Source organism: Rattus norvegicus, chromosome 2, assembly GCF_036323735.1.
Source record: "Rattus norvegicus strain BN/NHsdMcwi chromosome 2, GRCr8, whole genome shotgun sequence".
In the NCBI taxonomy this organism is placed as follows: Eukaryota; Metazoa; Chordata; class Mammalia; order Rodentia; family Muridae; genus Rattus; species Rattus norvegicus.
The window spans coordinates 193,361,914-193,389,660 of NC_086020.1; the positions used below are offsets into that span (position 1 = coordinate 193,361,914).

The 27,747-nt window shown below is 44.2% G+C and overlaps 2 protein-coding genes across 8 annotated transcripts in view; both read left to right on the forward strand.

Moving 5' to 3' along the window:
• Dennd2c (DENN domain containing 2C) overlaps window positions 1–17,073 on the forward strand; it is a 68,165-nt gene extending 51,092 nt beyond the window's left edge. For 5 of the 7 annotated variants that reach the window (XM_006233071.5, XM_006233069.3, XM_039102070.2 and 2 more), the window contains 10 exons: window positions 1,074–1,143; window positions 1,983–2,060; window positions 3,493–3,633; window positions 4,238–4,386; window positions 5,071–5,248; window positions 9,068–9,109; window positions 9,965–10,070; window positions 12,261–12,497; window positions 13,541–13,627; window positions 15,127–15,502. In XM_006233071.5, coding sequence (XP_006233133.1) covers window positions 1,074–1,143; window positions 1,983–2,060; window positions 3,493–3,633; window positions 4,238–4,386; window positions 5,071–5,248; window positions 9,068–9,109; window positions 9,965–10,070; window positions 12,261–12,497; window positions 13,541–13,627; window positions 15,127–15,158 — 1,120 coding nt within the window. In that variant the 3' untranslated portion in view covers window positions 15,159–15,502. Of the gene's footprint in view, window positions 1–1,073; window positions 1,144–1,982; window positions 2,061–3,492; window positions 3,634–4,237; window positions 4,387–5,070; window positions 5,249–9,067; window positions 9,110–9,964; window positions 10,071–12,260; window positions 12,498–13,540; window positions 13,628–15,126 lie in introns of those variants that run through there. The other 2 variants (NM_001191569.1, XM_063281634.1) reach the window with 2 other exon arrangements.
• Window positions 17,074–19,086: 2,013 nt separating this feature from the next.
• Window positions 19,087–26,968, forward strand: Bcas2 (BCAS2, pre-mRNA processing factor). Its single transcript, NM_001106458.2, has 7 exons — window positions 19,087–19,196; window positions 19,283–19,375; window positions 20,713–20,783; window positions 21,295–21,456; window positions 23,829–23,879; window positions 25,758–25,838; window positions 26,483–26,968. The coding sequence occupies exons 1-7, from the start codon at window positions 19,104–19,106 to the stop codon at window positions 26,607–26,609; spliced, it is 678 nt and encodes a 225-aa protein (NP_001099928.1). The 5' UTR covers window positions 19,087–19,103; the 3' UTR covers window positions 26,610–26,968.
• Window positions 26,969–27,747: the final 779 nt, after the last annotated feature.

A 27,747-nucleotide genomic window follows, 5' to 3' on the forward strand; every position in this document is an offset into this window, starting at 1 on the left:
GTAAATGCTCCTTTCCGATAGTTTTCACCATGCTGGACGGTTGGCTCAGAGGTGAGAGAGCACTCACTGTTCTTGCACAGTGCGCAGGCTTGACCCAGCACCAACACAGGGGCTCACAACCATCTAAGCTCCAGTTCAGTGGGTCTAAGCCCTTCCTGGTCTCAGTGGGCACTGTATGTAGTAGCACACAGACAAATATGCAGGCAGAAATTATACACAGAAAATAAAAATAAATTTAAATATTAATTCATTATTTAAAGCTGAGATTCTTTAGTTATTAATAAAAATTTCATGTGGAGCATCTTCGGGTATTTTGTAAGTGATGCTTATTTTTGAGCCATATTTATAATGAGGAGTTAATTTTTTTATGATTTGTATATATAAGAATATGATCTTCTCCCTATCTTGTGTATGAGGAGGAGGAGTATTGACATGCATGCTCGTGTGTGGAGGTCAAAGACATTGTGTCAGTTCTCGCCTCTGTCTGGTTTGAGACAGGGTTTCTTATTCTCAGCTGTTTATGCCAAGCGATGGCTTTATCCCCATCTGGGGAGTCTCCTGGCTCCGCCTCCCACCTCACTGTGGGTGCTGAGGTCACAGGTGAATGATAATGCACCCAGCCTGTGTAGACCTGCAGGTCTGTGTCCAGGTCACACGTGTGGCAAGCACTTTATCCAGTGAGCCATCTCCCCAGCCCAGGAGGTAATCTTTCTTCTATCACTGTTCCTCTCAGAACCAAACTCAACAATTTGCAGGGGAGAAATGACATTATCAAGACTTATAATAGCATTATTATAGCTTGCTTACCTGTATGCTTGGCTAAATGCAATGTTCAACAAAAGGGAAACAAGGTTGATTAATAGCTAGTGAGCAGAAGTAAGAAAAGGGGCAAAGCAATACCAAGCAATACTTGTCCCATACCCACTCACTTACCCAGGACAAGTCCTGGGCCCGCTGCAGGGGAATGTGACTTGAAATAAATGCTATTTCTCTTTCCCCCTAGATCACAAATAACTCCTCTCACTTGTTCCCTGAGTAATGCCTTAAGCAGCTGTGTTTCATATTGTTTGCAGTGAAACGTTCTCCTTCGTGCTGACTGGGGAAGATGGAAGTCGGTGGTTTGGCTACTGTAAGAAGCTTTTGGTGAGTTCCAGATTGGTATCATGGAGTTGGTTAAGGAACAAGAAAGGCCAACCAGCAACTTGAGAAGTACTGTCTCTACATGACTTTAAGGGCGCCTTAATTATTTGCACAACCGAGAAGTGCATTAGGGCTGGGCACAACTCAGGGATTAAAGATCCTGGTGGTCTTCCAGAGGGCCCAGGTTTCGCTGCCAGCACCCAGGGGGAATGGCGGCTCTACATGTAACTCCACTGCCGGGGCATCTGGTGCCCTCTTCTGGCACTTGATAAGCACTGCACACACAAGATAATAGACATACTCGCAGGTAAAACACCTGTACACATCAAACAAAAACGAAGTTTTTAAAAAAGAAGCTATGTTAGCTTTACGTAACAAGCGCAAGGTGACGGTGGGACATTCTATGTTCAGAATAGGAATGCTGCGGCTTTCGCTGACTTGTTTATTTGTAGTAGAGAAAGTAACATAGAGACTGAATGTCAGTCAGTACAGCACATTTGAGGAATATTGTCCAGAGAGGCGGCAGAAGAGGCGGAGGACCTCATCACCTCTCTTGGGTCTCCTGAGTTCCTCATCACCTCTCTTGGGTCTGGCTTTTTGCTTAGGCTCTAAGCCTGGGTAAATCCCGCTTTCCTCTGAGTACTTCCCCAGCCTTTAAGCTCACTCAGGACGAAAGGTTCAGCCTCTGCACATTCGTAGTCCATTGATTTTGGTGTCTGAAGTAAGAGCATTGCTTGAGCCCGGAAGTTTGGGGCAAGCGTCGGCCATGGAAGGACCTATTAAATAAAGATTAATAGTTAAAGTTAGTGGCTCCTTACTCTGCTTGGCTTTTCGTTTTGCAGCCAGAAGGCAGAGGGAAGCGGCTCCCCGAGGTGTACTGCATGGTTAGTCGCTTGGGCTGCTTCAATCTTTTCTCAAAGGTGAGTGAAGCGAGGCTGTGTGGAAGAGTGATGTTCCCCTAGGTCTGAGGAGGTTTTACTGCTGGTGGCTTCACTGGAGAATACTGAGTGGCACCGACTTTAATGTACTTATTAGAAAGTTCCCCTCTGGTAGGTTAAGAACTCAAGATGGCTCAGCAGTAAAGGGACTCCCTCCCATCAAGGCTGATGGCCTGAGTTTGACTCCTGGAGCCCATATGCTGGAAGGAAATAAACAACTTGTCCCCTACATAGATGTACTGTGACATGTGCGTGTCCCTCCCCTAATACATTTAAAAATGAAAAAAATAATAACCCATAGACTGGAAGGCTTAAATTTAGACCCCTGATCGGGTTCCTCCATTATGGTTTTAGTTTGCAAAAACTCCCAGGTCTGGATTTTTTCATTTTTAAGACAGGGTTCTCTGTGCAACAACAGCCCCAGCTATCCTGGAACTCGCTTTGTAGACCAGGCTGGCTTCAAACTCACAGAGATCCACCTGCTTCTGTGAGTACTGGGATTAAAGATGTGCACTCAGACACTGGCTTGGGTTTTTTCTCCTAAAGATTTACGTTTATTTTGTATATATGGTGTTTTGACTGCAGACGTGTCTGTGTACAACATGTATGCATGGTGCCCGTGGGGCCAGAAGTTGTCAGGTCCCCTGAGAGTGGAATTATAGCTGATTGTGAACTGCCATGTGCATGCTGGGACTCGAACCCAGGTTTACAAGACTAACAAGTGCTCCTAACCACTGAGCCAACTCTCCAGCCCCGCAAACCCACAGTTCTAAGAGAACGTATCGGAAAGTATATCTCACACTTGCTCTTCTCCAGACCCAGCTCACAGGACACCATTGTCACTGTTACTCTGCCCTTTCACAAATAAAAATGGTCTCCAGAGGCCGGTGAGATGGTTACCTGGTAAAGGCATTTGCTACCAAGCCTCAAATCCCGAGCTCAATCCCCAGGACCTGCACAGTGAAATGAGAGCAGCCGCCTCCTACAAGTTGTCTTCTTTCTTTCATACTTCAACCATGGCATGCCTCCCCCCCCCCCCTCTCAACAAAATAAATGTAATAAAATTGTTTTTTTTTTCTTTTTTTTCGGAGCTGAGGACTGAACCCAGGGCCTTGCGCTTGCTAGGCAAGCGCTCTCTACCACTGAGCTAAATCCCCAACCCCAATAAATTTGTTTTTTAAAAAAGAAGAATTATAGCTTTTAATAAGTTGATTTAAGTAGTTTAGGATGCAAAGATGTCCCCAAGATGTGGTGTTTTGAGCTTCCATGCGTTGCAGAGCTCGCCTATCTTGTCTATTACTTTATTTATACTTGTCTATTACTTTATTTATACTTGTCTATTACTTTATTTATACTTGGATTTCTTTATGTTTGTGGGATGTGTTTGCCTCTCTGTGTGCGTGCCCATATGCAGATTCTGGATGAAGTAGAGAAGAGAAGAGAAATGTCCCCAGCCCTTGTTTACCCATTCATGCGAAGTGTCATGGAAGCCCCTTTCCCAGCTCCTGGCCGCACCATCACAGTTAAGAGCTACCTCCCTGGGGCTGGAGATGAGGTAAGTTAATTTCATCTCATGGGCAAGCCTTTCAGCTCTAGGCACAGGTGCCAGAAGCATGTTCATGGGGAGGGGTTGTTTTTTACCTTTCAATAGATTGTGTGCTATTTCCTAGAATCTCTGAAGAAACACTGAAATGTGAGGTAGTTAGTGGATCCTCAGCCCCAGGTTTCCTTGATGACATAGATTGTTTCCCTCTATAGTGGCAGTCTCAACATGATAAATAACAGACACACACACACACACACACACACACACACACACACACACACACACACACATCTGTATTTGTCAAATGGAATGGCTTTACCAGAAGTTAACAGAGCTTCATAAACTCCTTGTGCCAGACCTCCCTGCCCTCCACATGGTATCACTGTGTATCCCTGGCTGTCCTAGAACTCTGTGGTCCAGGCTGGCCTCGAACTCACAGAGATCCACCTGCCTGTGCCTCTTGAGTGCTGGGACTTAATGAATTAGGAGTGTGCGACCATACCTGGCCCAAATAACAGACATTTTCAGACTAGAGAAAGAGCAAGACAATCAGTTAATGATGCCATTCAGGGTAAGGTCCAACATCAGCTCTTGGATTTTCCTTGCCTTTCAGTCAATTGAACTCTGCCGACCACTGGACTCACGACTGGAACATGTGGATTTTGAATGTCTTTTTAAGTGCTTGAGTGTGCGCCATCTCATCCGGGTCTGTGCCTCCCTGCTTCTCGAGCGGAGGGTAATCTTTGTTGCCGACAGCCTAAGGTAAGAAATTCGTGGTCTGTGTCCCCTGATGTTGGTGGTCGGCTTACTTTTAGTCTTTTACAGTGCAAATCTATTTAAAGTGTCTAGAACTAGAGCTAGAGACCTGGCTTGGCAATTACAGTACTTGGAAAGAACCCAGGTTCAGTTTCCAAAAGGAGAAGAAAGAAATTAAAAAGACTTGTGTACAAAATCACAAAGATGGCTGGGTGTGGTGCACACCTTTAACCTGAACACTTAGGCAACAGAGGCAGGCAGAGCTCTGAGTTAGAGGGCAGCCAAAGCTACATAGTGAACCTGTCTCAAAACAAACAAAAAAACAGCCAACAAAACAGAAAGAAAAGGTATTTCTATTTCTAGCTTTTGGTTCACACTCATGGTCTCCCCTACCCAGAAGGCCCGAGGCAGGAGAGCCCAGCTGAGTCCAGGAGTTCAAGGACAGCCTGGGGTTGCCCCCTTCCCCTCACCCCTGTATCTTTTTTAAAATACTAGTTTTTGATGTACACATTTTTTTTAGCATAATAAATTGTAGTGAACCAGAATGAGATGACTCTGTTAAAAATTACTACATTCACAGGGCTGTTCGATGAAGCCAATGTAGTGTCACTGTGTAATTCTTTGACAGAATATCTGAAACTCATTCTCTGTGTTGCTTTGCCTATGACACGTGTGCTTTCTCTTGTCTAGCACCCTTTCAAAATGTGGCCATGCCGTGGTGGCTACACTGTATCCGTTCACCTGGCAGCACACCTACATCCCAGTGTTGCCAGTGTCCATGATTGACATCGTGTGCTCACCTACTCCATTCTTTATTGGGATCTTGTCTTGTTCCTTACCCCTACTCCAGGATCTTCCCATTGAAGAGGTAAGAGGGACAAACTGCCTATGAGGAATACGAGAGTGTCTGCAAAGGGGATCAAATTAGCTTTTAAGAGAGGTAGAATTGGGGTTGGGGATTTAGCTCAGTGGTAGAGCGCTTGCCTAGCGAGTGCAAGGCCCTGGGTTCGGTCCCCAGCTCTGAAAAAAAGAAAAGAAAAAAAAAAAGAGGGGTAGAATCATTATTAATTTTATTATTTTATTGTTAAGTATTTTATCATTTGGGCTTCGGAAATGGCTCAACAGTTAAGACCTCTTGTCCTTGCAAAGGACCAAGATTGGATTACCAGCACCCACATGGCAATTCACAACCATCTACATCTGCACATGATACACAGTCAGACATGTGAGCATAACTCTCATACTTATGAAATAAAACAAATAACTGAGAACATTTTAAGAATACAATAATTGATTATTGATAACCCTTTCATTTTTATATCTTTCTTAAAATGAAAACAATTCCATAGTACATTTGCATCTACCACTCTTTACAGTAGTGAGCAATGAACTCTTCTATTTATAAAAAAGTCTTTTTTAAAAATTTTGTGGGGTTGGGGATTTAGCTCAGTGGTAGAGCGCTTGCCTAGCAAGTGCAAGGCCCTGGGTTCGGTCCCCAGCTCCGAAAAAAAGAAAAAAGAAAAAAAAATTTTGTATTGCTTCTTTGTGAATTTCACATCATGCATCCCCATCCTAGTCATAATCCTGTCCATTTGTACTTCTGCCCTTGCAACCTCTCCCTGATAAAAAATTTTTTATACAGTCTTGTCATGGGTGCTGTAGTGTGTCACAGTGTCCCTCAGTATAACCCTCTGTCCATACATCTTCACTTACAAATGTTCACTGCAATGAGTCATTGCTCTGTTTTAAGGTCTCTGGCTTCTGCTGCCTTTTTCTAAGCTTGGTGTTGGTGGCAACATGCCTTTAGTCCCATCACTGGAAAAGCAGAGGCAGGTGGATCTCTGAGTTCAAGGCTAGCCTGGTCTACAGAGCAAGTTCCAGGACAGCCAGGACTGTACAGAGAGACCAACTCAAAAAATAAAAGAATGAAGTGTGTGTGTGTGTGTGTGTGTGTGTGTGTGTGTGTGTGTGTGTGTGTGAGAGAGAGAGAGAGAGAGAGAGAGAGAGAGAGAGAGATGTGTGAATGGAGTATGTACCATGGTACACATATGAAGGTCAGAGGACAATTTGGTGGGTCAGTTCTCTCTCACTTTTATGTGAGCAACAGGGATATGGAGCACAGGTCATCCAGATTGATCTTGCTGGCCCTATTTTCTTTTTTCTTTTTTTTTTTTCCGGAGCTGGGGACTGAACCCAGGGCCTTGCGCTTGCTAGGCAAGTGCTCTACCACTGAGCTAAATCCCCAACCCTCCCTATTTTCTTTTTTAAAACCAACACAAAACTTCTCTGGGTTTACTAAAAAAAATATAGCATGTGTATAGGTAAGGGCCTCAGACATAGTACATCTCAGTATTATTACAAAGTGAGTATTTACATCATTCAGATTGGATTGTAGTGGGACGTAACAGCAAAAGATTCAAGGCTCCTAGTCTTGTGGTCCCTTTCCACACCTCAGAAAAAGTCCCACTGCCTTGACTCTTACAGTCTTCATCTGTGTTGTGGTAAATATTTAATCAAGGGTTTCTACCCCACCTTAAATCATTTAGTTCCCAAATAAAAGACACAAAACCTTTATGTTTATAATAAGCCTTATGCATTAGAGCTGAGCAGTATCAGCCCTCTGTGCTATTTTATTTACTTCCCTGTCAGTAACCCTGAGATATTGCTTGCGGTGTTCTGCCTGGGCGGCTCCTCCTTCAACTGGCCATGCTCTCTCACAATCCACCAACCTCATGAGCTTGGTAACTGAAGTTCCAGGCTGTCAGCATCTTTATTCAAGCAATAGTTTTAAATTAAGGAGCAAGGTTACATAGTATTACTTGGTGTCTCTGAGAATTCCCTCATCCCTAGGGCAACCAGACCTCAGAGGCCAGTATTTAGCATTACAATACATGGCAACAGATTAAAACTCAACAAAGCTGTTTGTATTTCTTTATAATTTTATTTCCAAATATGTGTGTGGCTCAGCAGGTAAATGTGCTTACACTCTAACCTGACATCCTGAGTTCTAGCAAAGGTGGAAGGAGAAAACAGACTTCTACAAGTTGTCCTCTGTCGACCATAACGTGCCAGGGGTTTTTGCATCACACACAGACACACAGACACCCAGACACACACACACACACACACACACACACACACACACACACACACACACACACACAGAGGAGGGAGGGGGACTCAGGAGAGGGGAGAGAGAGAGAAAGGGAGAGGGAGAAGTGCTAGTCACTAATTTTAAAAGTGTTATCCAGCATTCTTGGTTTTGAAGCTTGGTATAAAAGGGGAGTGTAGCAGGTCTTTGACTTGAGTAAATTAACTAGAACTTTTTCACACTGGGGACAATTACACTTCTCTCAAGAGTACAGGAGAGGAACTGTGGCTTAGCGTGACCCAGCACCATGGTCAGCTTGGGTAGCTTCCCCTGGCTGGTGGCTGTGCAGCTGTATGTCACTGCAGTTCAGTTGCTGTCCCAACTGAAGGCATGTTCACCAGCTACTGAATATCATCTCGTGTAAACTATTGTCTGTCTTTCCCCTGGATTATTTATTCACCATGATTTGTAAGGTGGCCTCATTTGTTGTTGTTGTTTTGTTTTTTTGTTTGATAGTTCTTGGGATGGAATTCAGGCTACCTAGTTGAGCTAAGCCCAACCCAATGTTTTTATATTCTAGAAATCAGCCTCTTGGTTTGTTCATTTTATTTTATTTTATTTTATTTTATTTTATTTTATTTTATTTTATTTTATTTTGGAGAGGGTCTCAGGAAACTCGGGCTGGTCTCACACTCCCTTTGTCGCTACACATGAGCTTAGATTTCTGATTGTCCAACTCAGTCCTCCTAGTTCTGGGATTACAGGCATTAGTCTGCCCACCTGGTTTATTCAGTGCAAAGGATCAAACTCTGGGCTTTGTGCATGGGAGGCAAGCACTCTGCCACCTGGGCTGCATTGCCAGCCTTGAGGCTGGCTTGGCCTTTTGTTTTCCAAAACAACGTTCTGAATTTGTTTTGCGGGGGAGGGAGGGTTGTTAGATTTGGGGGTGAAGGTCACCATATCTCCAGAGTCTGGCTATATCTCCAGATTGGGCTGGAACTTGGAAGCCATCCTGTTACAGCATTCAGACAGCTGCTGTTTTATCTTGTACCACCATACCTAATACCTAGCCCAGAATGACATCTTTTAATGCAGGGGAGTTGTTCATTTTGATGTGGCTAAGATACCAATATTTTTATTTATGACTGATGTTTTCATGAGCAACTTGACTTTTCACATTAGCTTAATGAAGAGGAAGATTATCTCTTATCTCCCTATTAGTTTGTTTGTTATTTTGTCTCAGACTCCACCTTGTACTTCATTCGTTTGCAAATAGTGTGGTGTAGAGATGACTTGGAGATTTCCCGTCTCTGGAGCTACCCACCTTCAGCATCTTTAGCTGGAAAGGCGGTTTGTCCCCATTCACCACACTGACCCAGCAAATCCCTGTAATATGTAATTGTACACATCTTTTTCTTTGTTAAACTCATTAGTTGTTTCGATGGATTAACTTTTACATTGGCTGCAACGTTAAGTAAATTTTGTTTGAAAATATTCCCATGGCCTGAAAGGATGAGAAAGCCCATCCCGGTCCAGCAGTGCCTGGTCTCTCCTGAGTAGCTCTGGTTTAACCTGCCTGCCTCCTTTATTTCATAGGTGCTGATAGTCGATCTCTGTGCAGACAAGTTCCTACAGGAGGTGAGTGACAAAGGAGATGGTTACATAATGTTAGGGGACATGGGTGTCTCTGTAGGCAGTTACAATTACACCGAAAATACATGAAAGGACTTAGAGAGTGTGACTCAGAAAGAACTTCCAGTTCATACCCACCTCTGAGTTGACACTGCAGCTAACCATACAAGATCGTCCTGAAAACTTTGGCTTGAGTGTATAGGTGTCCATCCCAAAGAAGGAAGGAGGAAACAGCATAAATGTCATTCTCAAAAGAAGTAACCATCCCTTCAACTCCAGAGGGGTTGACATTTAATCCTCTAAATCAGTAAAATTTATTGGACTGAGAAGCAGCTCAGTAGTAGAGTAACCATCTAGATACATAAGCTCCCATGTCCAACTCAGCACCACAGAGAGAGAAAGACAGCCGGGGGGGGGGGGTAGATAAGGCCAGCAGGCATTTCCATGATGCTGTAGAGATGGTATAATAACAATCTGAACAAGAGGTGGGCCTGTCTGATGGGTGCCCAGGGGAGAGGAGAGCAAGGGATGAGTCTCAGAGCAGCTCCCTGTTTGAGCATGGAACCTGGATCCCTCTCCTGAGGATCAGTTGCCTCCTCACGTTTAACTACCATTTCTTGGGGAGTAGCCTTGGAGGCAAGGAATGAAACGTGTAGATGAGAGGTGTAGAAAAGCGGAGAATTTTACAAGATGTTGCTTGATTTTAAAAAGTAAAGTTAAAGTGTACTATAAACATCGTGCGTCTTGGCTCCATGGAGGTGGTGGGGTTTCTGATGACGTCACAAAACCACCTGTGATGGGGCTGTAGCTCGTACATGTTGGACAGTCTCATAAGGCTCATGCAGAGTTCTTCTCTCTCAGGTGTCTGACGAGGATGAGATCATGCCACCTAAACTCCAAGCTGCCTTGGTGCAGATTTTAGAAGAGCGAGATGAAGTCTTGGCCCAGGAGCGGCAGTTTTCGCAAGGTGCGAGACGTATGGGCTGAGGACTAAAGGTTAAAGCAGGGGCTGGAGAGATGGCTCAGCGGTTAAGGGCACTGACTGCTCTTCTAGAGGTCCTGAGTTCAAATCCCAGCAACCACATGGTGGCTAACAACCATCTGTAATGGGATCCAATGCCCTCTTCTGGTGTGTCTGAAGACAGCTACAGTGTACTTATGTATTAATAAATAAATACATCTTTAAAAAAAAATAAAGGTTAAAGCAGTGAACACTCACTGCAGACACAGCGCTCAGCTAAGGGATGCACCAAAGTAGTGCACCTTGAAAATTCACACCTTTCCTGCCGATCCCCAAAGGGTTAGCCCCCTTCTATCGCAGGACCTTTGAAAGTTACATTTATAGAATGCTTTCTTCCTTTTTTAAAAAAGATTTATTTATTTATTTATTTATTTATTTATTTATTTATTTATGTATATGAGCACACTGTAGCTGTCTTAAGACACATCAGAAGAGGGCATCAGATCCCATTACAGATGGTTGCGAGCCACCATGTGGTTGCTGGGAAGTGAACTCAGGACCTCTGGAAGAGCAGTCAGTGCTCTTAACCACTGAGCCATCTCTCCAGCCCGAATGCTTTCTTCCTATAGGTCTGTCTCATATGTCATTTTCTCTTTGAGTTCTGTTCTTTTAAAAACAAGTCCTCCTTCACCAGGACTTGCTCATTTCTTCCCCTCCCCTCCTCATGGCACTTACAAAGTGTGTGTCACTGCGTAGTGACTCTCACCTTTAATCTCAGCGCTTGGGAGGCAGAGTCTGGGTCTCTGTGAGTTCCAGGCCAACAAAGACTACATAATAAGACCTTGTCTCAAAAAACAAAGCAAAAATAAAGCGCTGTCATTATGAACATTTGGATGGGAAGTAAGGCTGTCTACTGATAGGAACGGGATGGAAGGAACAGAATTAGAGGAGTGAGAAAGCCTTGTTCTGAGGCGGGGTGTGGTAACCAGCCTTTCGTCCTGGCACGGAGACAGAGACAGGTGGATCTGCATAGTGAGCTCTAGGCCAGTCTGGAGAAAGCTTGTCTAAAACACCCCTCACCCCCAAATAAAGTGCTGTTTTGCCAGGCACAGACATTCACTCCTGTAGTCTCAACACTTGGGAGGTCATAAAGGATCCAAAGTTTGAGACCAGACCAGCCTGGTGACATAGAAAGAGGTGCATATTGGAGTGAAAATGTTTGGACAGACAAGTAGCTCGAGAGCAATGGAAGCATTTCTGATTTTTATCTTTTAAAGAGCACTTGGTGTAGTGCCAATGCACTTAATACTCAATAAATTTTTTTACTGTAATAAATCATAGTGCAATATGAGGTGAAAAAGTCGAGAAGGCAAGTGATTTGGAGAAGAATATAGTTTTGACATCTTATTTTAATTGGCTCATAGCCTACCAAGTTTTGTATGTTTTCTGACTTTTAGACAAATGAAATTTATGCACTTTATAAATGATGCAGTTTATAATGGGACAGCCAATGGTGACAGCCATAGGCAGCCTGAGAACAGAAAGGGTGAAGTGCCGTCTGGGGATTGCATAGCCAGCTCTGGCTGTGCCATTGGCTCTGTTTGTGCTGGTGATCCTGCATCACACAGGATCTCAGGCAGCCCAGAGCGGCCTCAGCGTTCACTGCAGAGCAGGAGACCTTGAACTCCTGCCTCTCCTGCCTCCATCTCCCAAGACGACAGTAGGGCCAAGACCTGACTGGCAGTGGACTTTTTAAGGAGCAGAATAGAATGTTTAAGAGAAGTGGTCAAAGGATTGCATCGGGAGGAAGAAGAGAAAGAGAAACCAAAGAAAGAGTTTTATGGACAGGAGCCAGAGACCTGGACAGCACAGCAGTGCAGAGACTGAGAGGAGACCCAAGGGGAGAAGCAGCCTGCAGTTGCATATTCACAAATGGCTTTTGGAAGAGTAATGAGGTCATGGTGTGGAAGCCAGGCTGAGGATACAGTAAGAGTGTTGAGGGAGGAAAGTGAAGGTCAAGACGGAAGCCATATGCTTTTTGCATGCCATAGGCTGTGTAGCAAGCTAGGAATGCACATTCCTAGTCTATACTCAGCCTTTCATGACTCTTTAGACATGGCTTCCACAACTAGTGTCAGGGTTCCTATGTACACAAAACTAAGATTTTCCCCCTTCTTTTCTTTTATTTTGAAACAGATGTGACTCTCAATTCTCTGGTGTCAGAAGCATTTGTCAGGTTTTTTGTGGAACTCGTGGGGCATTATTCTCTGAATATGACTGTCACGGAGCGTGGGGAGCGTGTGTTCCTAAGGGAGCCATTCCGGAAGTCCCACACCTCCCGAAGTGTCCGCCACTTCCTAGATCTCTTCATGGAGACACAGATGTTTGCAGGATTCGTCCAGGACCGGGAGCTTCGGCAAAGTGGAGTTAAAGGTGGGTTTTACCAGGAACCACTGCCTCCTTATCTGGTGTCTTAGTTAGGGTTCTGTTGCTGTGAAGAGACACCATGACCACAGCAGCTCTTATAAAGGAAAGCATTGAATTGAGGCTGAGACGTCTACATCTGCACACAGTAGGAAGAGCCTGAGGCACATTTCCTCTAACAAACCCACATCTATTCCAGCAAGGCCACATCTCCTAATGGTGCCACCCCATGTGTGCATACCGTTTTCCCTCACACTACCACATTTGGTGAGTTCTTAGAGGGACTGAATGATGGATAAGATATGTAGACTACCAAGGCACATCTGAGTTACTGTGGGATTATCTGTAACGTTTAATGTAAGGATAATATACTGTAGTAAGAACAGGATTAGGAAACAGAGATGGATTATCCATCAAAAGTGCTTGGTCCTGGGCTCAGTGTGATGAAAGAAAAGGACAAACTACCACATGTTGACCTCTGATGTCTACATGTGTGTTGTGGCATGCACATGCTCATCCCACACACATACATAAAAGCATGAACATACACAAAAAAGTAAGTAAGCAAGTAAAAATAAGATCATTAAAGAAAAGCTATACCCTATCTTAGGCTTGAGATATGGTTCAGTAAAGAACCTACCTAGCATGTACAAAGACCTGAGTTTGCCCACAACACTGCCAAAAAGTGAAAGAAAAGTGTATTAGTTTCTAGCATTTTATGGCTGTGAACAGACACCATGATCAGGGCAACTCTTGTAAAGGACAACATTTGATTGGGGCTGACTTATAGATTCAGAGGTTCAGTACTAGCAGCATCCAGGCAGCCATGGTGCAGGCAGAGCTGAGAGTTTTACATCTTCATCTGAAGGCTGCTAGTGGAAGACTGACTTCCAGGCAGCTAGGATGAGGGTCTTAAGCCCATGCCCACAGTGCCACACCTACTCCAACCAGTGCCACTCTCCGGGCCAGGCTTATAGAAACCGTCACAAAGAGGAAGGATTTAATTGGTTTATAGTGTGGAGTGTTGAACAGTCTTACTGATGTCTTCATAGGTTTGTTTGAAGTCCGGGCTCTTCAATATTTAGAAACAATTCCTGAGTCGGAACCCAGCGGGGTGAATAGAATTTTACGGAGTCTTGGTGAGTCGCTTTGCCCTGTTGGATAATTAACCTTCTGGTGTAAGTCCCCAAGTCATGACCATGAGGCTTCTCCAGGTTGCTCTCTTTGGGGATACTTAAAAAAAAATGGTTCTAAGCGCTTACCTAGGAAGCACAAGGCCCTGGGTTCGGTCCACAGCTCCGAAAAAAAGAACCAAAAAAAAAAAAAAAAGGTTCTATTTGCCAGAAAATAATGTATTTAAATATACAGATAAATTTTGCGTATAATTTTAGGATGTCCATGGACTTTAGACTTAAAAATCCATGGGGGCTGGGAGCAGAAGAGGAAGCCTCAGCCTGACTCTGCATTTTATAAGCAGTTCCTTATGATGCTTACTCTCCGGGACGATGTGAGGACAGTGGTGTCCACAGGAGACAATGGCCCTAACTCCGAGCTTTGGAGTGTATGCCCCTGACTGGACCCTGCCCTTAACTAGCTGGGAGGCTGTGGGCAAACTGTGCCACAGGCTGTGATTTCATCCGCACCGTGGGTTACATTAGATCAGATGGTGATTTTTAGGGACTTTAAAAGCTCTCTCTTGAGCGTTTAGAAATCTCCAGGGAGTAAGCCAGGTAATTTGAAACTCCAGTCCGATTGAAAACCACTTGTATTAGATTATGTCTTGAGTTCTTTTCCTCCTCTACAATTAGACATTCATGGGGTTTTTAGTGGCTAAACCCGTCAACCAATAGCTTTCCATTAGTGGAGCAGAAAGTGATAGGCGGGAGGCTCTAGAGCAGTGCTTCTAACCTGTGGGTCACAGCCTCTGTCTCCAAAAACATTTACATTACAACTCAGGACAGGAAAACATTTACATTACAACTCAGGACAGGAGCAACACTACAGTTATGTGGTAGCAAAAATTATTTTATGATTAGAGGGTCACCACAATGTTACACAGTCTTGGCGTTAGGAAGGTTGAGGACCGCTGTTCTGGAGGCGTATTTGGGGTTCTAGTTTGGGGAGTTTCAGCCAATGGCTGATTGACCCTGATGCTTTTGGGCCTGTGGAAAGACAAAGACAGAAGAACCTGCTTGTGTCATGGCTGCCAGGAAGCAGAGGCAGAAAGGGACAAAGAGTGCAAGGCACTCGAGACCAGGTCCTCCCTCGAGGCCCCGCCTTTTTAAGATTCCATTACCTTCCACTGGTGCCACAAGCTCTTACACATAGGACTTTGGGGGGACACTTATAAAAAATGACACTTAGGGCTGGAGAGATGGCTCAGCGGTTAAGAGCACTGACTGTTCTTCCAGAGGTCCTGAGTTCAATTCCCAGCAACCACATGGTGGATCACAGCCATCTGTAATGAGATCTCATGTCCTCTTCTGGTGTGTCCGAAGACAGAGACAGTGTAGTCATATACATAATATAAAAGATGACACTTAGCACTTGACAAGGCAGCTAACCCCGAGTGGTTCTGAATGGCTCATGTGTACAAGGGATAAGATGAAGTAAGTTCGAAGACTTTTTCTCTTTCCAGGAAGCAAAATGAGATTTCTTCACAAGAAGTGAAATCTTTGTCTTCATTCTACGCATAACTGAAAGTGCCAAGGACAGTATGTTCCCAAGGATCTGGATGCTTTGAGGAGCCCTGTGATGTCCTTGTGATTGTAAGAGGAGAAAAACTGTCAGAGGGCTCTCCTGTTGCTGCAGACCAACTGGGAACAGTGTGGAACCAGTGCGCGCTGCTCTTCTGATTCGGGGACTGTTTGTCTTTGAGACGGGGTTTGTATATATAGCCCTGACTGTGATGGAACTTGCCACTGTGGAGATCAGGCTGGCCTCAAATCCTGATCTCACAAATCTCAAAGATCTTACAAAGTGTGCTTGCCTCTGCCTCCCAAGCGCTGGGATTAAAGGCATATGCCACCATGCCTGGGCAAGTTACTTTTACTGTGGTGTTTTATCTTTGGTTATTGATGAGCACAAGAAGCTCCACTTTGTGCTTAGTCTATGAAAGTAGTTGTCTTTTACAAGAGAAAGACTGAGAAATACTTGGTGTTGCATTTTCTAAAAACAATGCAAAGATGAGATCAACGAGAGATAAGAATACTGAGAGTTTCAGGTACTAGACACATGGAGGACACCATGGTCACACGATTCTTATTACTGAAGCGTCGGGTTACTTTAAATCCATGGACTGTTTGTGCTTTGAAATTCCAGTACTGTTGCCATTGATAACCCCCTTTTGTCCCATGTCCTATCTTGGAGGATTTCACTCATGTTAGAACTTTAAAAAGCAGACACCATGCAGGGCCCCCCCAGAATACGTGTCCTGCTGGGATAACTTGCTTCTTATATGTCAGCATTATGCTTTATGGAATGGAGCCAATATGAAAATGTCCTTTTAAGGGCATAGCTTCTGTTTATTGAGTTTTGGTGTCTACAATTTGCTGCACTGTGATAATCTACATGTCATCTTATTCAAGCTTTAGATCAGCTTCATGATGTTTTACAAGAAACTGGAGTTCAGAGAGGCTAAGTAATTTGGCCAGTTATATACAAGACAGAACTAAGCCAAACACTTGACTTACGAACACATACAAAGCTGGTTAGTCCTACAGGTGTAAATGAACTGTTTATAGTGATGTTTAAAGTTCTTAGTGGAGCACACCAGAGCTTCCTCTTGGCTCTGATGAGACTCTAAGCTGTGGGTGTCTAGGCAAGGTTTGTTCCTCTGCTGCTGGTGATAGAACCCAGCGCCTTCTGTGCGTTCTGCCACGCTGGTTATTTTTACATCGGTGTGAGTTTCACTTAGTGTTTCCTAAGCCTATACCTCTTCATCAACCAGATGCTGGAAATCTAAAGTCCTAGGGCCTGGGAAAGGGAGTTTGTCAGTGAGGGTGCAGTTTTCATTGAGAGGTGATAGACGTTGTGATAAATGTCAGTTGTTTTCTGTAGCCTTTGCTCATGGCTTTACCTGGCATGGAAAATATTTATTCAGACTTGGAAAGTGTTGTACGTTGTGTTGTACACAACCGACTGTTGTACAGTATTGTTATTGTCACTTATGCAGCTGTATTTGAACGAATCCATTTAAGACTGGTGCTGTGCAATATAGTTCCTAGATGTGGTCCAGGGAAGAGAACTGAGCCTGTCTTTTAAAATGTTAATGCAGCTTACCGAAGTGGAGCCCCTCCCAGACACCTCTCTCATTTGGGCTCTTCTTACTCCAATCCCAATGGAACAGTTCCTAACTGATTGTGTATAAGGTGGGGTAGGAGGGTCTACTGTGGTCAATCATGACTGTCCCTCTGCAGGGAGAGTCTTACCTTCTTACAGTCTAAAGCTGCTTCCTTTCCTTGAGTTTGTTGTACTTTGTTTTTGTAAATGTTGTGAATTCTACATACGTTTGTAAAGAGAATTGTTCAACATTTCTATCAAATGTTTACAGATCTTTTAATGAATAAAGACATTTTAAAAAAAATTCCACAGATCTCTTGGAGAATTTAAGACAAAGCAGCTAAGATGTGTAGTGGCTGCTTTGCTGTGGCAGTGCTAGAACATGGCCAAGCAACGTTAACGAAGAGCGTTCATCCTGCCTACAGTCCAGGGCTAAGAGTTAATTCTGGTGGAGAAGCATGGCGCCAATATGAAGGCAGGAAGGAACAGGGAGAGTTCACATCTTCAAATGGCAACTTGAAAGCAGAGAGCAAAAGTAGCCCATCTCCAGAGACTTCTCCAGCCTAAACTCTACAACAGCGCCACCAGCTGGGGACTGAGTATTCAAATCTCTAACCCCAAGAAGCAGTTCTCACCAAATCCCAACACGTGAAGATACTGCACTTTACATAACCCTATAGACAGCACATTTACACAGTCATAAATTCTCAAATTCATCTTAGACTAACTGGGCTTATAACCGTGACCAACTTTTCCAAAGCTCTTAACAGATAAACCGTGGTTGAATGCACGTTGGATAGCATATGTAGTCTGACAATCGTTTTTGCATTTACCTCTTAGTCTGGAAGATATTTTACAGAGCGTGTGTACTAACTACAGCCTGAGGGGTTGAGAGCCAACGGGGAGTAATATTCTATTACCACAAATCCTAAAGGCAAAGGGATTGGGTTTTATATAGGCTCTAAAGACAAAAATGACAGGATTTTATCATTAATCTTTTTAATCCTGATCACAGCCTCCCCTCCATCCTGTCCTACTCCCTCCCTCTCACCTTTCCTATCCCCATCTCACCCCACCCTTTCTCCTCAGAGAAGGGGAGGCCTCCCGTGAATATCAACCAGCCTTGGTATATCAGGTTGCAGTGGGACTAGGCACATCTCCTATTGAGACTAGATAAAGCAGCCCAGTTGGGGGAAAGGAGTCCAATGGCAGGCAACAGAGTTAGACAACCCCTGCTCCAGCCATTAGAGTCCCACATGAAGACCAAGCTGTACATCTGTTACATATTTGTAGGGGCCTAGGTCTGTCCGTTGTATCTTTGGTTGGTGGATCAGTCCCTGTGAACCCCTACGGGACCAGGTTAGTTGATTCTGTGTTTTCCTGTGGTGTCCTTCCTCCCCCTCTTCCACAAGATTCCTGGAGCTCTGCCTAATGTTTGGCTGTGGATCTTCGCATGTTTCTAACAGCTGTTGAACATCATGAATAGTGTCGGGGTGGGCTCTCTCTTATGGGATGAGTCTCAAGTTGGGCCAGTCATTGCTTGATCATTCCTTCAGTTTCTGGTCAATCTTTATCCTCATACTTTTTATAAGCAGGACAAATTTTGGTTTTGTGGGTGGGTTGGTGTTCCCATCTCTCCATTAGAAGTCTTGCCTGGTTCCAGGAGGTGGCCATTTCAGGTTCCATATCCCCTGTTGCTTCAAGTCTTAGGGTAAACCTCAAGTTTCCCTTTTCCTAGATTTCTAACTTGCTCCAGAGTTGCCCCTGCTTCGTGGCAGAGCTTTTAAAATGAGGCATTTTGTATATATAATACAGTCCTGGGAGGGTTGAGGTGTTTGCAGTGCCAGGGACTGAATTGGTTTTGCCATTGAGCCGCATCCCTCACTCAGGTTGTTAGATCTAAAAATTTGATTGGAAAATAGGCGCAGATTTCTAGTTTCTATAAAAGAACATTCTTAAGGGGCCAGCTGCGAAATGAGGATAAAACAAGGGAGTGCTTAGAAGCCCAGCACCATGGCGAGTTTAAACAATGGAAGGTTAAAGGATGTGGAAATCTATTTCTCCCCTCCAGCCAAGTCCAGCAACCGCCTCTTCCCAAGTCTACCCTACCCACTCCTTCGAAAATAACCCACGCGGTACCCATACAAAGAAAGTCACCCTGGCATGTCAGCATGTGATAACTAATATTAGAGTCTAGCGGCTACAATTACCAACTGCACAGGCGCCGGAAGCGAAAAGCCAGAGGCAGCGTGACGTCATTCCAGGCGCAGGCGCAGAGAATCTAATCGAGCCTGCGCAGACTCAGAAGGCGCTCTTGGAGTACAGTGCCGCGCGATGGCGGGCACGGGCTTGGTAGCGGGGGAGGTGGTAGTGGATGCGCTACCCTACTTTGACCAAGGCTATGAAGCGCCTGGCGTGCGGGAAGCGGTGAGTGCAGGGCATGTGCGGCGGGGCCGCCGGAGGCACGCTGCTGCCCTTTTCTCGCCGCGACCCCGGCCTGTTCTCGTTCTTAGGCTGCGGCCCTGGTGGAGGAGGAAACGCGCAGATACCGACCTACCAAGAACTACCTGAGCTACCTGACAGCCCCAGATTATTCTGCCTTTGAAGTAAGTGTGGTGTCCTGGGCCCAGCACTCTGACCAGGAGGCTTGCGGACTTTGATTTCGGATTGAGAGCTTTAGCTGTGTAAAATGAACGTCACCTTCCAGGCTAACTGGTGCTTGCTGCTCATATTGAGTGCCATATAGGTATCAGTCGGTTCAAACCACCAGATGAGCTTTTCATAGGGTCTGTACTACAATAACCCGCGAATGACTTCATTGGTTTCTGCAGACTTGTTGAAGAGTGCTCCCCACGCCGTGTCTCTGTGTGTGTGTGTGTGTGTGTGTTTTAATATAAGAGTCATAGTATATTTCACAAAAGAACCCTTTATTCTCCAATGTCTATTCAAAAACAGGTATTAGATTTTAATATTTATAATCTTAGGTGCCTGTACTCTTTGCCACCACTGGAGGGAGATTTTTGTACCAAGACTCCGATAGTTAGCAGGTGTATGAATGCCTGAACAAGTACGTCTTAATGGTTATCCTCAAAGTGCAACCAAAACACCATTTAGGCCCTAATCAAGTAAATGTGCGGTGTCGTTTCTAGATTAATGAATTCTGTTAAATTTCAGTCCACACCTGTTCAGAGTTTCTCCCCACCCCCACCCTGCTACACTACGAAGATGTTAAAATACTTTCAGGCTGAAGGAGAAGGAGAAAGACTGCTCCATGTACAGGGATGTGTGATTCTTTCGGATCCAGATCCCAGGTTTTTAAACTGGGTTGTGACTCCTCAGTGGGGGTTTCATAACTGATGTGGGAGCTGCAAGAAATTTGGCAAGAGTAAAAAGTACTAACCCAAAAATTAATTGGAAAAAAATCAAGCCCCAGATCCAAGTGCTGGTCCATGTTACATCATGTGACTTCACAGGTTACGCTGTGTCAGACCGTCATGCAGCACCAGAGACTTCCTGAAATGATTCAAGACTGTTACTTTATGTTGTGAATTATAACGTGACATGGGGCTGGGGTTAAAGTTGTTTTCAGAGTTCCACAACTGATTGCAGAGCATTGAAGACTGCTGATGTAGGGTTAATCCTTGACAGCTGGGCTCTTCTAGGTTCACCTCCTATCGTGCCTAGGTAGAATATGGAATTAAAGAATATGCCTATTTCTTCAGATTCTAGATAGCGTTAACCTCAGAGCAAACTGAGGGGTGTGTGAGGGTGTAGTATAGTGGTCCTGGGTTCAAATATTCGCATCCTTTTTATTTGAGAAGTAATTGAGAGAGGAGAAAAGATTCACTATAATGTATAGTATAAAGTATAAAATATAAGTAAATTACATTCATTATTTTCAACATGATCCTGTCACTAATTCTTTGTGTTGTTTGTGCATCAGACAGACATAATGAGAAATGAGTTTGAAAGACTGGCTGCTCGACAACCAATTGAATTACTCAGCATGAAGCGGTAAGATGAGGCTAAGCTGTGGTAACCGCAGCGCTGCCAGAGGTTGGGAAGAGTGTTTGCTGCTGGGCATAGGACGTGGGAATAGAGAGAACTGTAATCATCATTACTACATTAAAAAAAAAAAATGCTAGCAGATATAATACAGTATTTTTAAGCAACTTTTTAAAAAGCTGATAAGCAGACTTTATGTAAGAAGGGTCATGGTAGACGAACAAGGACAAGGGACATGAGAGTCTCTGTGACTCACAGCTTATTTACCTAGTTTACATTTATGGAAGTAGTTCTTTGTTACAGTATACAACTGTGTTTTTATCTGTCAAGATCAGTTTCCAAACTAACAGGTTTCTTTGTACTGCCTGGCCTACATTGTGTCCTTGGTCTTTTGCACATGCAGGGTCATGGTCAGGGGTTGATACTTTGTGTCTCTGCCTTTATGTAATGGGCATATGTCTGTGGAAAGGGGTGATGAGTCTTTGCGAGATACATTGGTTTATTTGTTATGTAATTTCAGATATGAACTGCCAGCCCCTTCCTCGGGTCAAAAAAATGACATCACTGCGTGGCAAGACTGTGTAAACAATTCTATGGCCCAGCTGGAGCATCAGGCAGTGCGGATTGAGAATCTGGAACTGATGTCACAGCATGGGTGTAACGCCTGGAAAGTGTACAACGAGTAAGAGGCGCTGGGCTCTCTCTTATCCTGTGCCACCCAGGGTGGTATGTGCATGCTTATCATTCCAGCACTTGGCTGGGAAGCTGGGGTGTGGAGGAGGGCCTGCCTGGCTTATATTTTGAGTTTAGTCACCCTAGGCTCACCTAGCAAAACTGCATGTCCAAAATAATAATAGCAGTTGTGCTAGACTTGACTTGGGGCTGTATCAGAACAGAGTGAAAGGCTGCATCTCGAGTCCTGCCTTAGAGTTCACTAATGCTGAGCTCTTTTACGTCCACATAACTCCCACACTCACTGTGCGGTATAAGAAAATGAGCTCTGAGGGTGATCTGCAGAGCACCACTTGATAAAATGCAGTCCTTAACGTGTGGATGCTTAAATAATGGATTCCCATGTTCATGTATCATGGTACTTAAGTCTTGAACACAGAATCAGGGATACCGTACCATTTCTCCTAGGGGAAGTATCTATACACACACACACTCACACACAAACACCTACCTCTCACACATACCTCTTACAACTTTAAACAGTAAGCTGGACGCACAGGAGTATGGCTACATTTGGGGCTAGCCTAGGCACACAGCTTCCCCAAGCCACAAATTTAGTCCCTGTCTTATTAATAGATTAATACCCAACACTTAAATTCTATACTCTGGTGCTCACTGGAGAACTAAAATTAAAGAGTGGAGTGGGCCTTGTGTAGCCTTAGTTGTGGACCAGAAACCCAGATTGTTCACTGCTGTGGACGTGTTTATGAATTCTCACAAATTAGTAAACAGTGGTTTAGGCAAGCCGAGTAGTGTGGAATATGCAAATAATGAGAATCGAAATTGTAAAAGGGTTCTGCTGAGTTGGGCTTACTGATGCCACCAGTTTAGCTCCAGGCTCAGTGAGAGGTCCTTTCTGCTGACAAGCTAGAGAGATGGAGGACAAATCCTCGAATGATGACCGTTAACCAGGTATGGTGCTACATGCCCATATACCTGTAAGCTCGGCACTTGGAAGGCAGAGCCAGGTGGGTGGGTCTGTGTGAGTTCCTAGCCAGCCTGGTCTACGTGGTAGTCACAAAAGAAGAAAGTCATTTTAAAAGGTTGGTAGAACTGGACCTAGTAGAACATTTAATCAAAGCCCTGGGGAAGACCAGAAATCAGTGCCAAACTAGATTGAGACCCTTTCTCAAACAGATTTTATTTAAAAAGAATGGTGGAGTCAGATGATAGCCCAGTGCTGCAGTGCATCAAGCATGCGGTTTGGATTTGATACCTAACACCTACACCCAGATGCATTCTTACATCTGTACAGTTGGATTCTTAAGACAGCAAGGAGACTAGGCACAGTGACACTGTATAAGCTGGCCTACACTATACAGTGACACCTTATAGTTCCCTCAGACAAGAGACCGGCAGTATGGAGAACAAAGGAATATACCGTACAGTCTGGAGAACAGCTTTCTAGTCTGTTTGTCTTTAGCTCACCAACTGTGTGCACGTCACTTGTCTGCCTTTCAGCCAGACAGCACTCTGAACATTCAGAGCATATTTGCCTCCAAACCCAGTAGCTACTTCTCCACAGGAAGCAAATGTTATCAAAAGTAAAGTTTCGAGAAGTTCAAACAGAAACCTCAGAATCAAGCGTGAGAATGACACTCTCCAGTGCAGGATTGGCAGGCCTCGGAAAGAGCAGAGGGTGGGAACTAGAAAGGTACAGCTGTGGGAGGAAAGATCGTTAGAGAAGTCCTGGTGTCCCTGCCAGCACTATACACACTGGGTCTGGAGCCAGCACAGTCAGGCCAGGGTTGCTCAGGGAGACCTGAATGGTGATCATCTGTCATAAGAGAAGGTCGATGTGGTGTGTGACTTCTGTCTTCATAGCAAAAGGAGTCACGACTAGTCTGATGGCACTGTCTTTAGTTCTGCAGCTACTTTAACACAGTCTGAGAGGCAAAGGGATTCCCTGAGTCCAGGAGTTCAAGGCCACCCTGGAGAGCATAGTGGGACACTGTCTCCAAAACAGAGGTCCTAAGAGTTTAAGAAGTAACATCAGGTCAGGCAGTGGTGGTGAACACATTTAATCCCAGCACTTTGGAGGTAGAGGCAGCCTGGTCTACAGAGTGAGTTCCAGGACAGCCAGGGCTGCAGAGAGAAACCCTGTCTTGAAAAACAGAAAAATGATAAGTTACATCATTATCTAAAATCAAACCCAGTAAAGTACTGGATTAAACAAATGTTAATGAATTATCTGATATTCTAGACACAGATCCCCAGATTTTTAGGTTTTTAGCAGAAAAACCTGACTTGGTATAAATAGGCAATTCACTTTTCCTCGGTGTTACCAGATTTCAAGGTGTCTGTGCTCCCTTCCTTCCTTAGAAACCTTGTTCACATGATTGAACATGCACAGAAAGAGCTTCAGAAGTTAAGGTAAGTTGTTTATTTCTATTTGAACAAAATGTAGATGAACCTCTGATAGGGAAAGAAAAACTATTATGTAGTAAAATTCCACTTCTGTTAAGCAGTTTTTAATCATGTATGTTGTTGGTGTGTGTAAAATAGTTACCTTTGAGAAAAATAGAAATTCATAATATTTAAGAGGTAGATATCAAGGAACAGCAAAAATCAAAGCTTGTACCTTTATGACATGTATTGATGAGAAGCTTTGTATGTTGTGGCATGTGTTGAAGGGAAGCTTTGTATGTTGTGGCATGTGTTGAAGGGAAGCTTTGTATGTTGTGACATGTATTGAAGAGAAGTTTTGTATGTTGTGGCATGTGTTGAAGGAAGCTTTGTATGTTGTGGCATGTGTTGAAGGAAGCTTTGTATGTTGTGGCATGTGTTGAAGCTTTGCTGGTTTATGAGAAGTGGGTTAGGAAGATGGACCAGGGGTGTGGAACACAGCTGTAGCCCTGGTGCTTCAGAAACTGTGTCAGGAAGAGTTTGAGCTCACAGCTCAGCTACATGGAGAGAAACTGAAAAACCATCCAGGGGAACATGGTTGTGGTCTGAAGGGTTTGTCCCTGAACATACTTCAGTCAGCAGGGGTCATTGAGCAGTCAACATGGACACCCAAAATTGACTGGGCCTCCAACCAGAGATGCTGCCGCACCTTCATAGTTAGAACATGGAGGAGCCACCCTTGACGAGCCCTCTGCTCAGTAGGGACTGGCAGATTCCAATTGACAGGACCGAGTGGCCAGGTAGTGCCGAGCTTCACATATGCTGTAGTACAGTACTGGGTGTAGTTAGTACAAGTGCAAGACACTGTCTTCAACTTGTGTTTTTGTTTCTAAAGTGGTTTTGGTTTTAGTAAGTAAACCATATAACGAATAGCTATTAATATACTAAGTGATGTTAATAGAATTTACTGTGATATTTTTGATCTACTGTGTCTAGCATCTGGCACTGGGTTTGCTGTACCAAAGTGGAGGAAAAACTAAGCTTGAAACCTGAAAACGTTCTCTACAACTCACAAGTCTGCAAACCTGAGGAGAACACCTTGTGAGTCAGGCAGGACATTAGGATGACACTGCACACATACGCACATAGGAGAAAGAACCTTGAAGGACTCCCACTGTCTCAGTTCATGTCCTCTTGCTAATAATACCACAGGCTCAGTAAGGTGGAAAGAAAAGACCTTCATTTTGACTTACAGTCATGGGAATTCAAGGTTGAAGAACTGGGTCTGCTGACAGTTAGGGACAGATCCCAACATGGTACTTGGAATCACATGACAAGAGGGCTGCGTGTGTGTGTGTGTGTGTGTGTGTGTGTGTGTGTGTGTGTGTGTGTGTGTGTGTGAGAGAGAGAGAGAGAGAGAGAGAGAGAGAGAGAGAGAGAGAGAGAGATCGATCTAGTCTCTATGAAGCCACTAGTATTCAGAGTTTGGAGTTCTGCTCTGATAACCATGTCTAATCCAACCACCCTAAAGTCCGCCTCTAACCACTGTCATTGGATCAGCATTTCATGCTCTTAGTATCTCTCAACAGCTGCTACACTCCAGTGTGAACGTTGGGCAGGGTAAGCCTTCGAAGTGTAGCACTCACTGAAAACCCCATAGCTGTTACCAGGAAGGAGGAATTTGTAATCTATGTGTATGTTTGTGGGTTTTGTTCGTTCATTTCCTCCCACAATGAACAATGAAATTTGTATTTGTAAAAACAACTAAGGTAAAAATAATTCCTAGAATTAGCTGTGCTTGTGTTTGTGGGCACTGAAGAGTTTAAAGACACTTTATTGTCTTGTTGTCCTGTTGAGTTTTAACGTATTGAAATGTCACTGGATTGTATTAATAACTTTTCGCAGGAAGCATATTCAGGATTTAAACTGGCAGCGCAAGAACATGCAGCTTACAGCTGGGGCTAAGCTGAGAGAAATGGAGTCAAAGTGAGTGATTCTTCCCGTCGGCTTTCCATCAGGTTTACGTGTTTCACCACCACGTTGTGTTTGCTGTGTGCATGGGCAGCTGTGGGAGTCCCAGAAGGCCCATTCGTGTGTCTGCTGTGTGCTGAGGGGGAGGCATGCAGAGTAACTGACCACCACTTGGGCTGAGTTGCTGCTCTGTGCTGGCATTGCAGCCAGCTCGAAGCCAGCAATCTTGTAGGAAGGAAAACTCCATACTGTGCCTAATTTGTGCCTTGGTTGTTTTCTCCAGTTAATGCATATTTTAAAAATATTCTTCACACACACACACACACACACACACACACACACACATACATTTATAGAAATCCCTAACTATGGACTGTGTGTGTCCATGAACATGTTAGACCCCTCATGTTGGAAATAAGGAAGAAAGATCATGACTTTTAAGGCTAGCCTTGGCTACAGAGTGACATCTGTTTCTTAAGTGCAGTGATGAGTGTTTACGCCATCTGCTTCCACCGTCCCTCTATCCCCACAGCATTCTCTTCCCACCCTCTTCATCAGGAGTGTTGTCCCTTAAACTAATGTTTAAGATGAACTGCACGAAATTTTACATCAGCTCAGTTTCCCCTCTTCTCTCTTTTTCCTTTTCCTTTCTTTCCTAGTTGGGTGTCGCTGGTGAGTAAGAACTATGAGATTGAGCGGACTATTGTACAGTTGGAGAACGAGATCTATCAAATCAAGCAGCAGCACGGTGAGGCAAACAAGGAAAACATCCGCCAAGACTTCTGAGGACGTGGGCAGCAAGGAATCGAAGTGAGCTCCACGAGACTCGGCACGGACTTTCTCAAAGCGACTGTTGGTGACTCAGTGTTTAGAGACTGTGGGCTATGTAAACTGTTGTATTGCTTTTGTGTGTGTCTTAGCAAAATAAAGATTGTCAACATGTTGCTATTTTTATAGCTATAAAAACCCGAGTTTTCAAAGTGAGTATGACTTTACAATAATCTTGTCATATTTTGTAGAAGTCTTTTTTTTTTTAAGGCTTCAATTTTTGTAATGAAGCTTCTTTATTTTTAAGGTTTCCAATGTGTTCAGGAAGCTGAGAACCTTGAATTTGTGTTTTGTTGAATAAAGGTCTAAGCATTTGTGTGTGTGGCTCTAGTGAACTTTATTGACGGTATTTAAAGGAGTAAAGCTCCCTCCTAGGAATCTATGATAGAAATCGGTGTAGTGAGAATTCTGGAATTAATTATAGTTTCTTTTTTAAAAATGCAGAAATAGAAGAATATGTTTTCATTTTAATCCCAGGTGTGGAGATATGAGGCTGATTTGAAGCAGCTGGTTTGTGTCATGCTTTAGCAGGGCTCCGGTTTGCCAGCTGCAGATAGTTTCTGGATTGCGTGACGTTGGAATAATGGAAGCTTTTCGGAGGGATGTAAATCTAGGCCCTGAGGGGCAGGCAGTGTTGGTGGCTGTGGTTAGTAGTCATGCTCGAAGAAGAAGCAAGAGTTAAAATTAAATTCAAGGATCTCTCCCCTTCTTTCTGTCCTAACCAGTGATAGGGGTGAAACCCAGAAGGATAAAAGGGAGAAAGAAGAACCCACAAAGTAGCAAAGGCCAGCGGCAATAGGACATGCTCAGTGTTGGGGGCTGAGTAAGGAAGGCCTCTGTCTTCCCTCTGCTCCTGCTGGGATGGCTGGCTCGGGACTTCTTACTCCTTGGAGGCTGACAGAGGTGCTGAAGTGATACTGATCCTGCATCAAAAGTGGAGACAGCCTGATCCTCAGCCCAGGGCACCCATCATGTGTTCACCTTATTGATGTCATCGTACTTGCAGCATCGTGGCACGTTAGATCCACAGTGGACACACTGAGGGAGGGACCACAGAAGACTGTACCAACGCAGCTCTGGGACGAGCATGGCTACA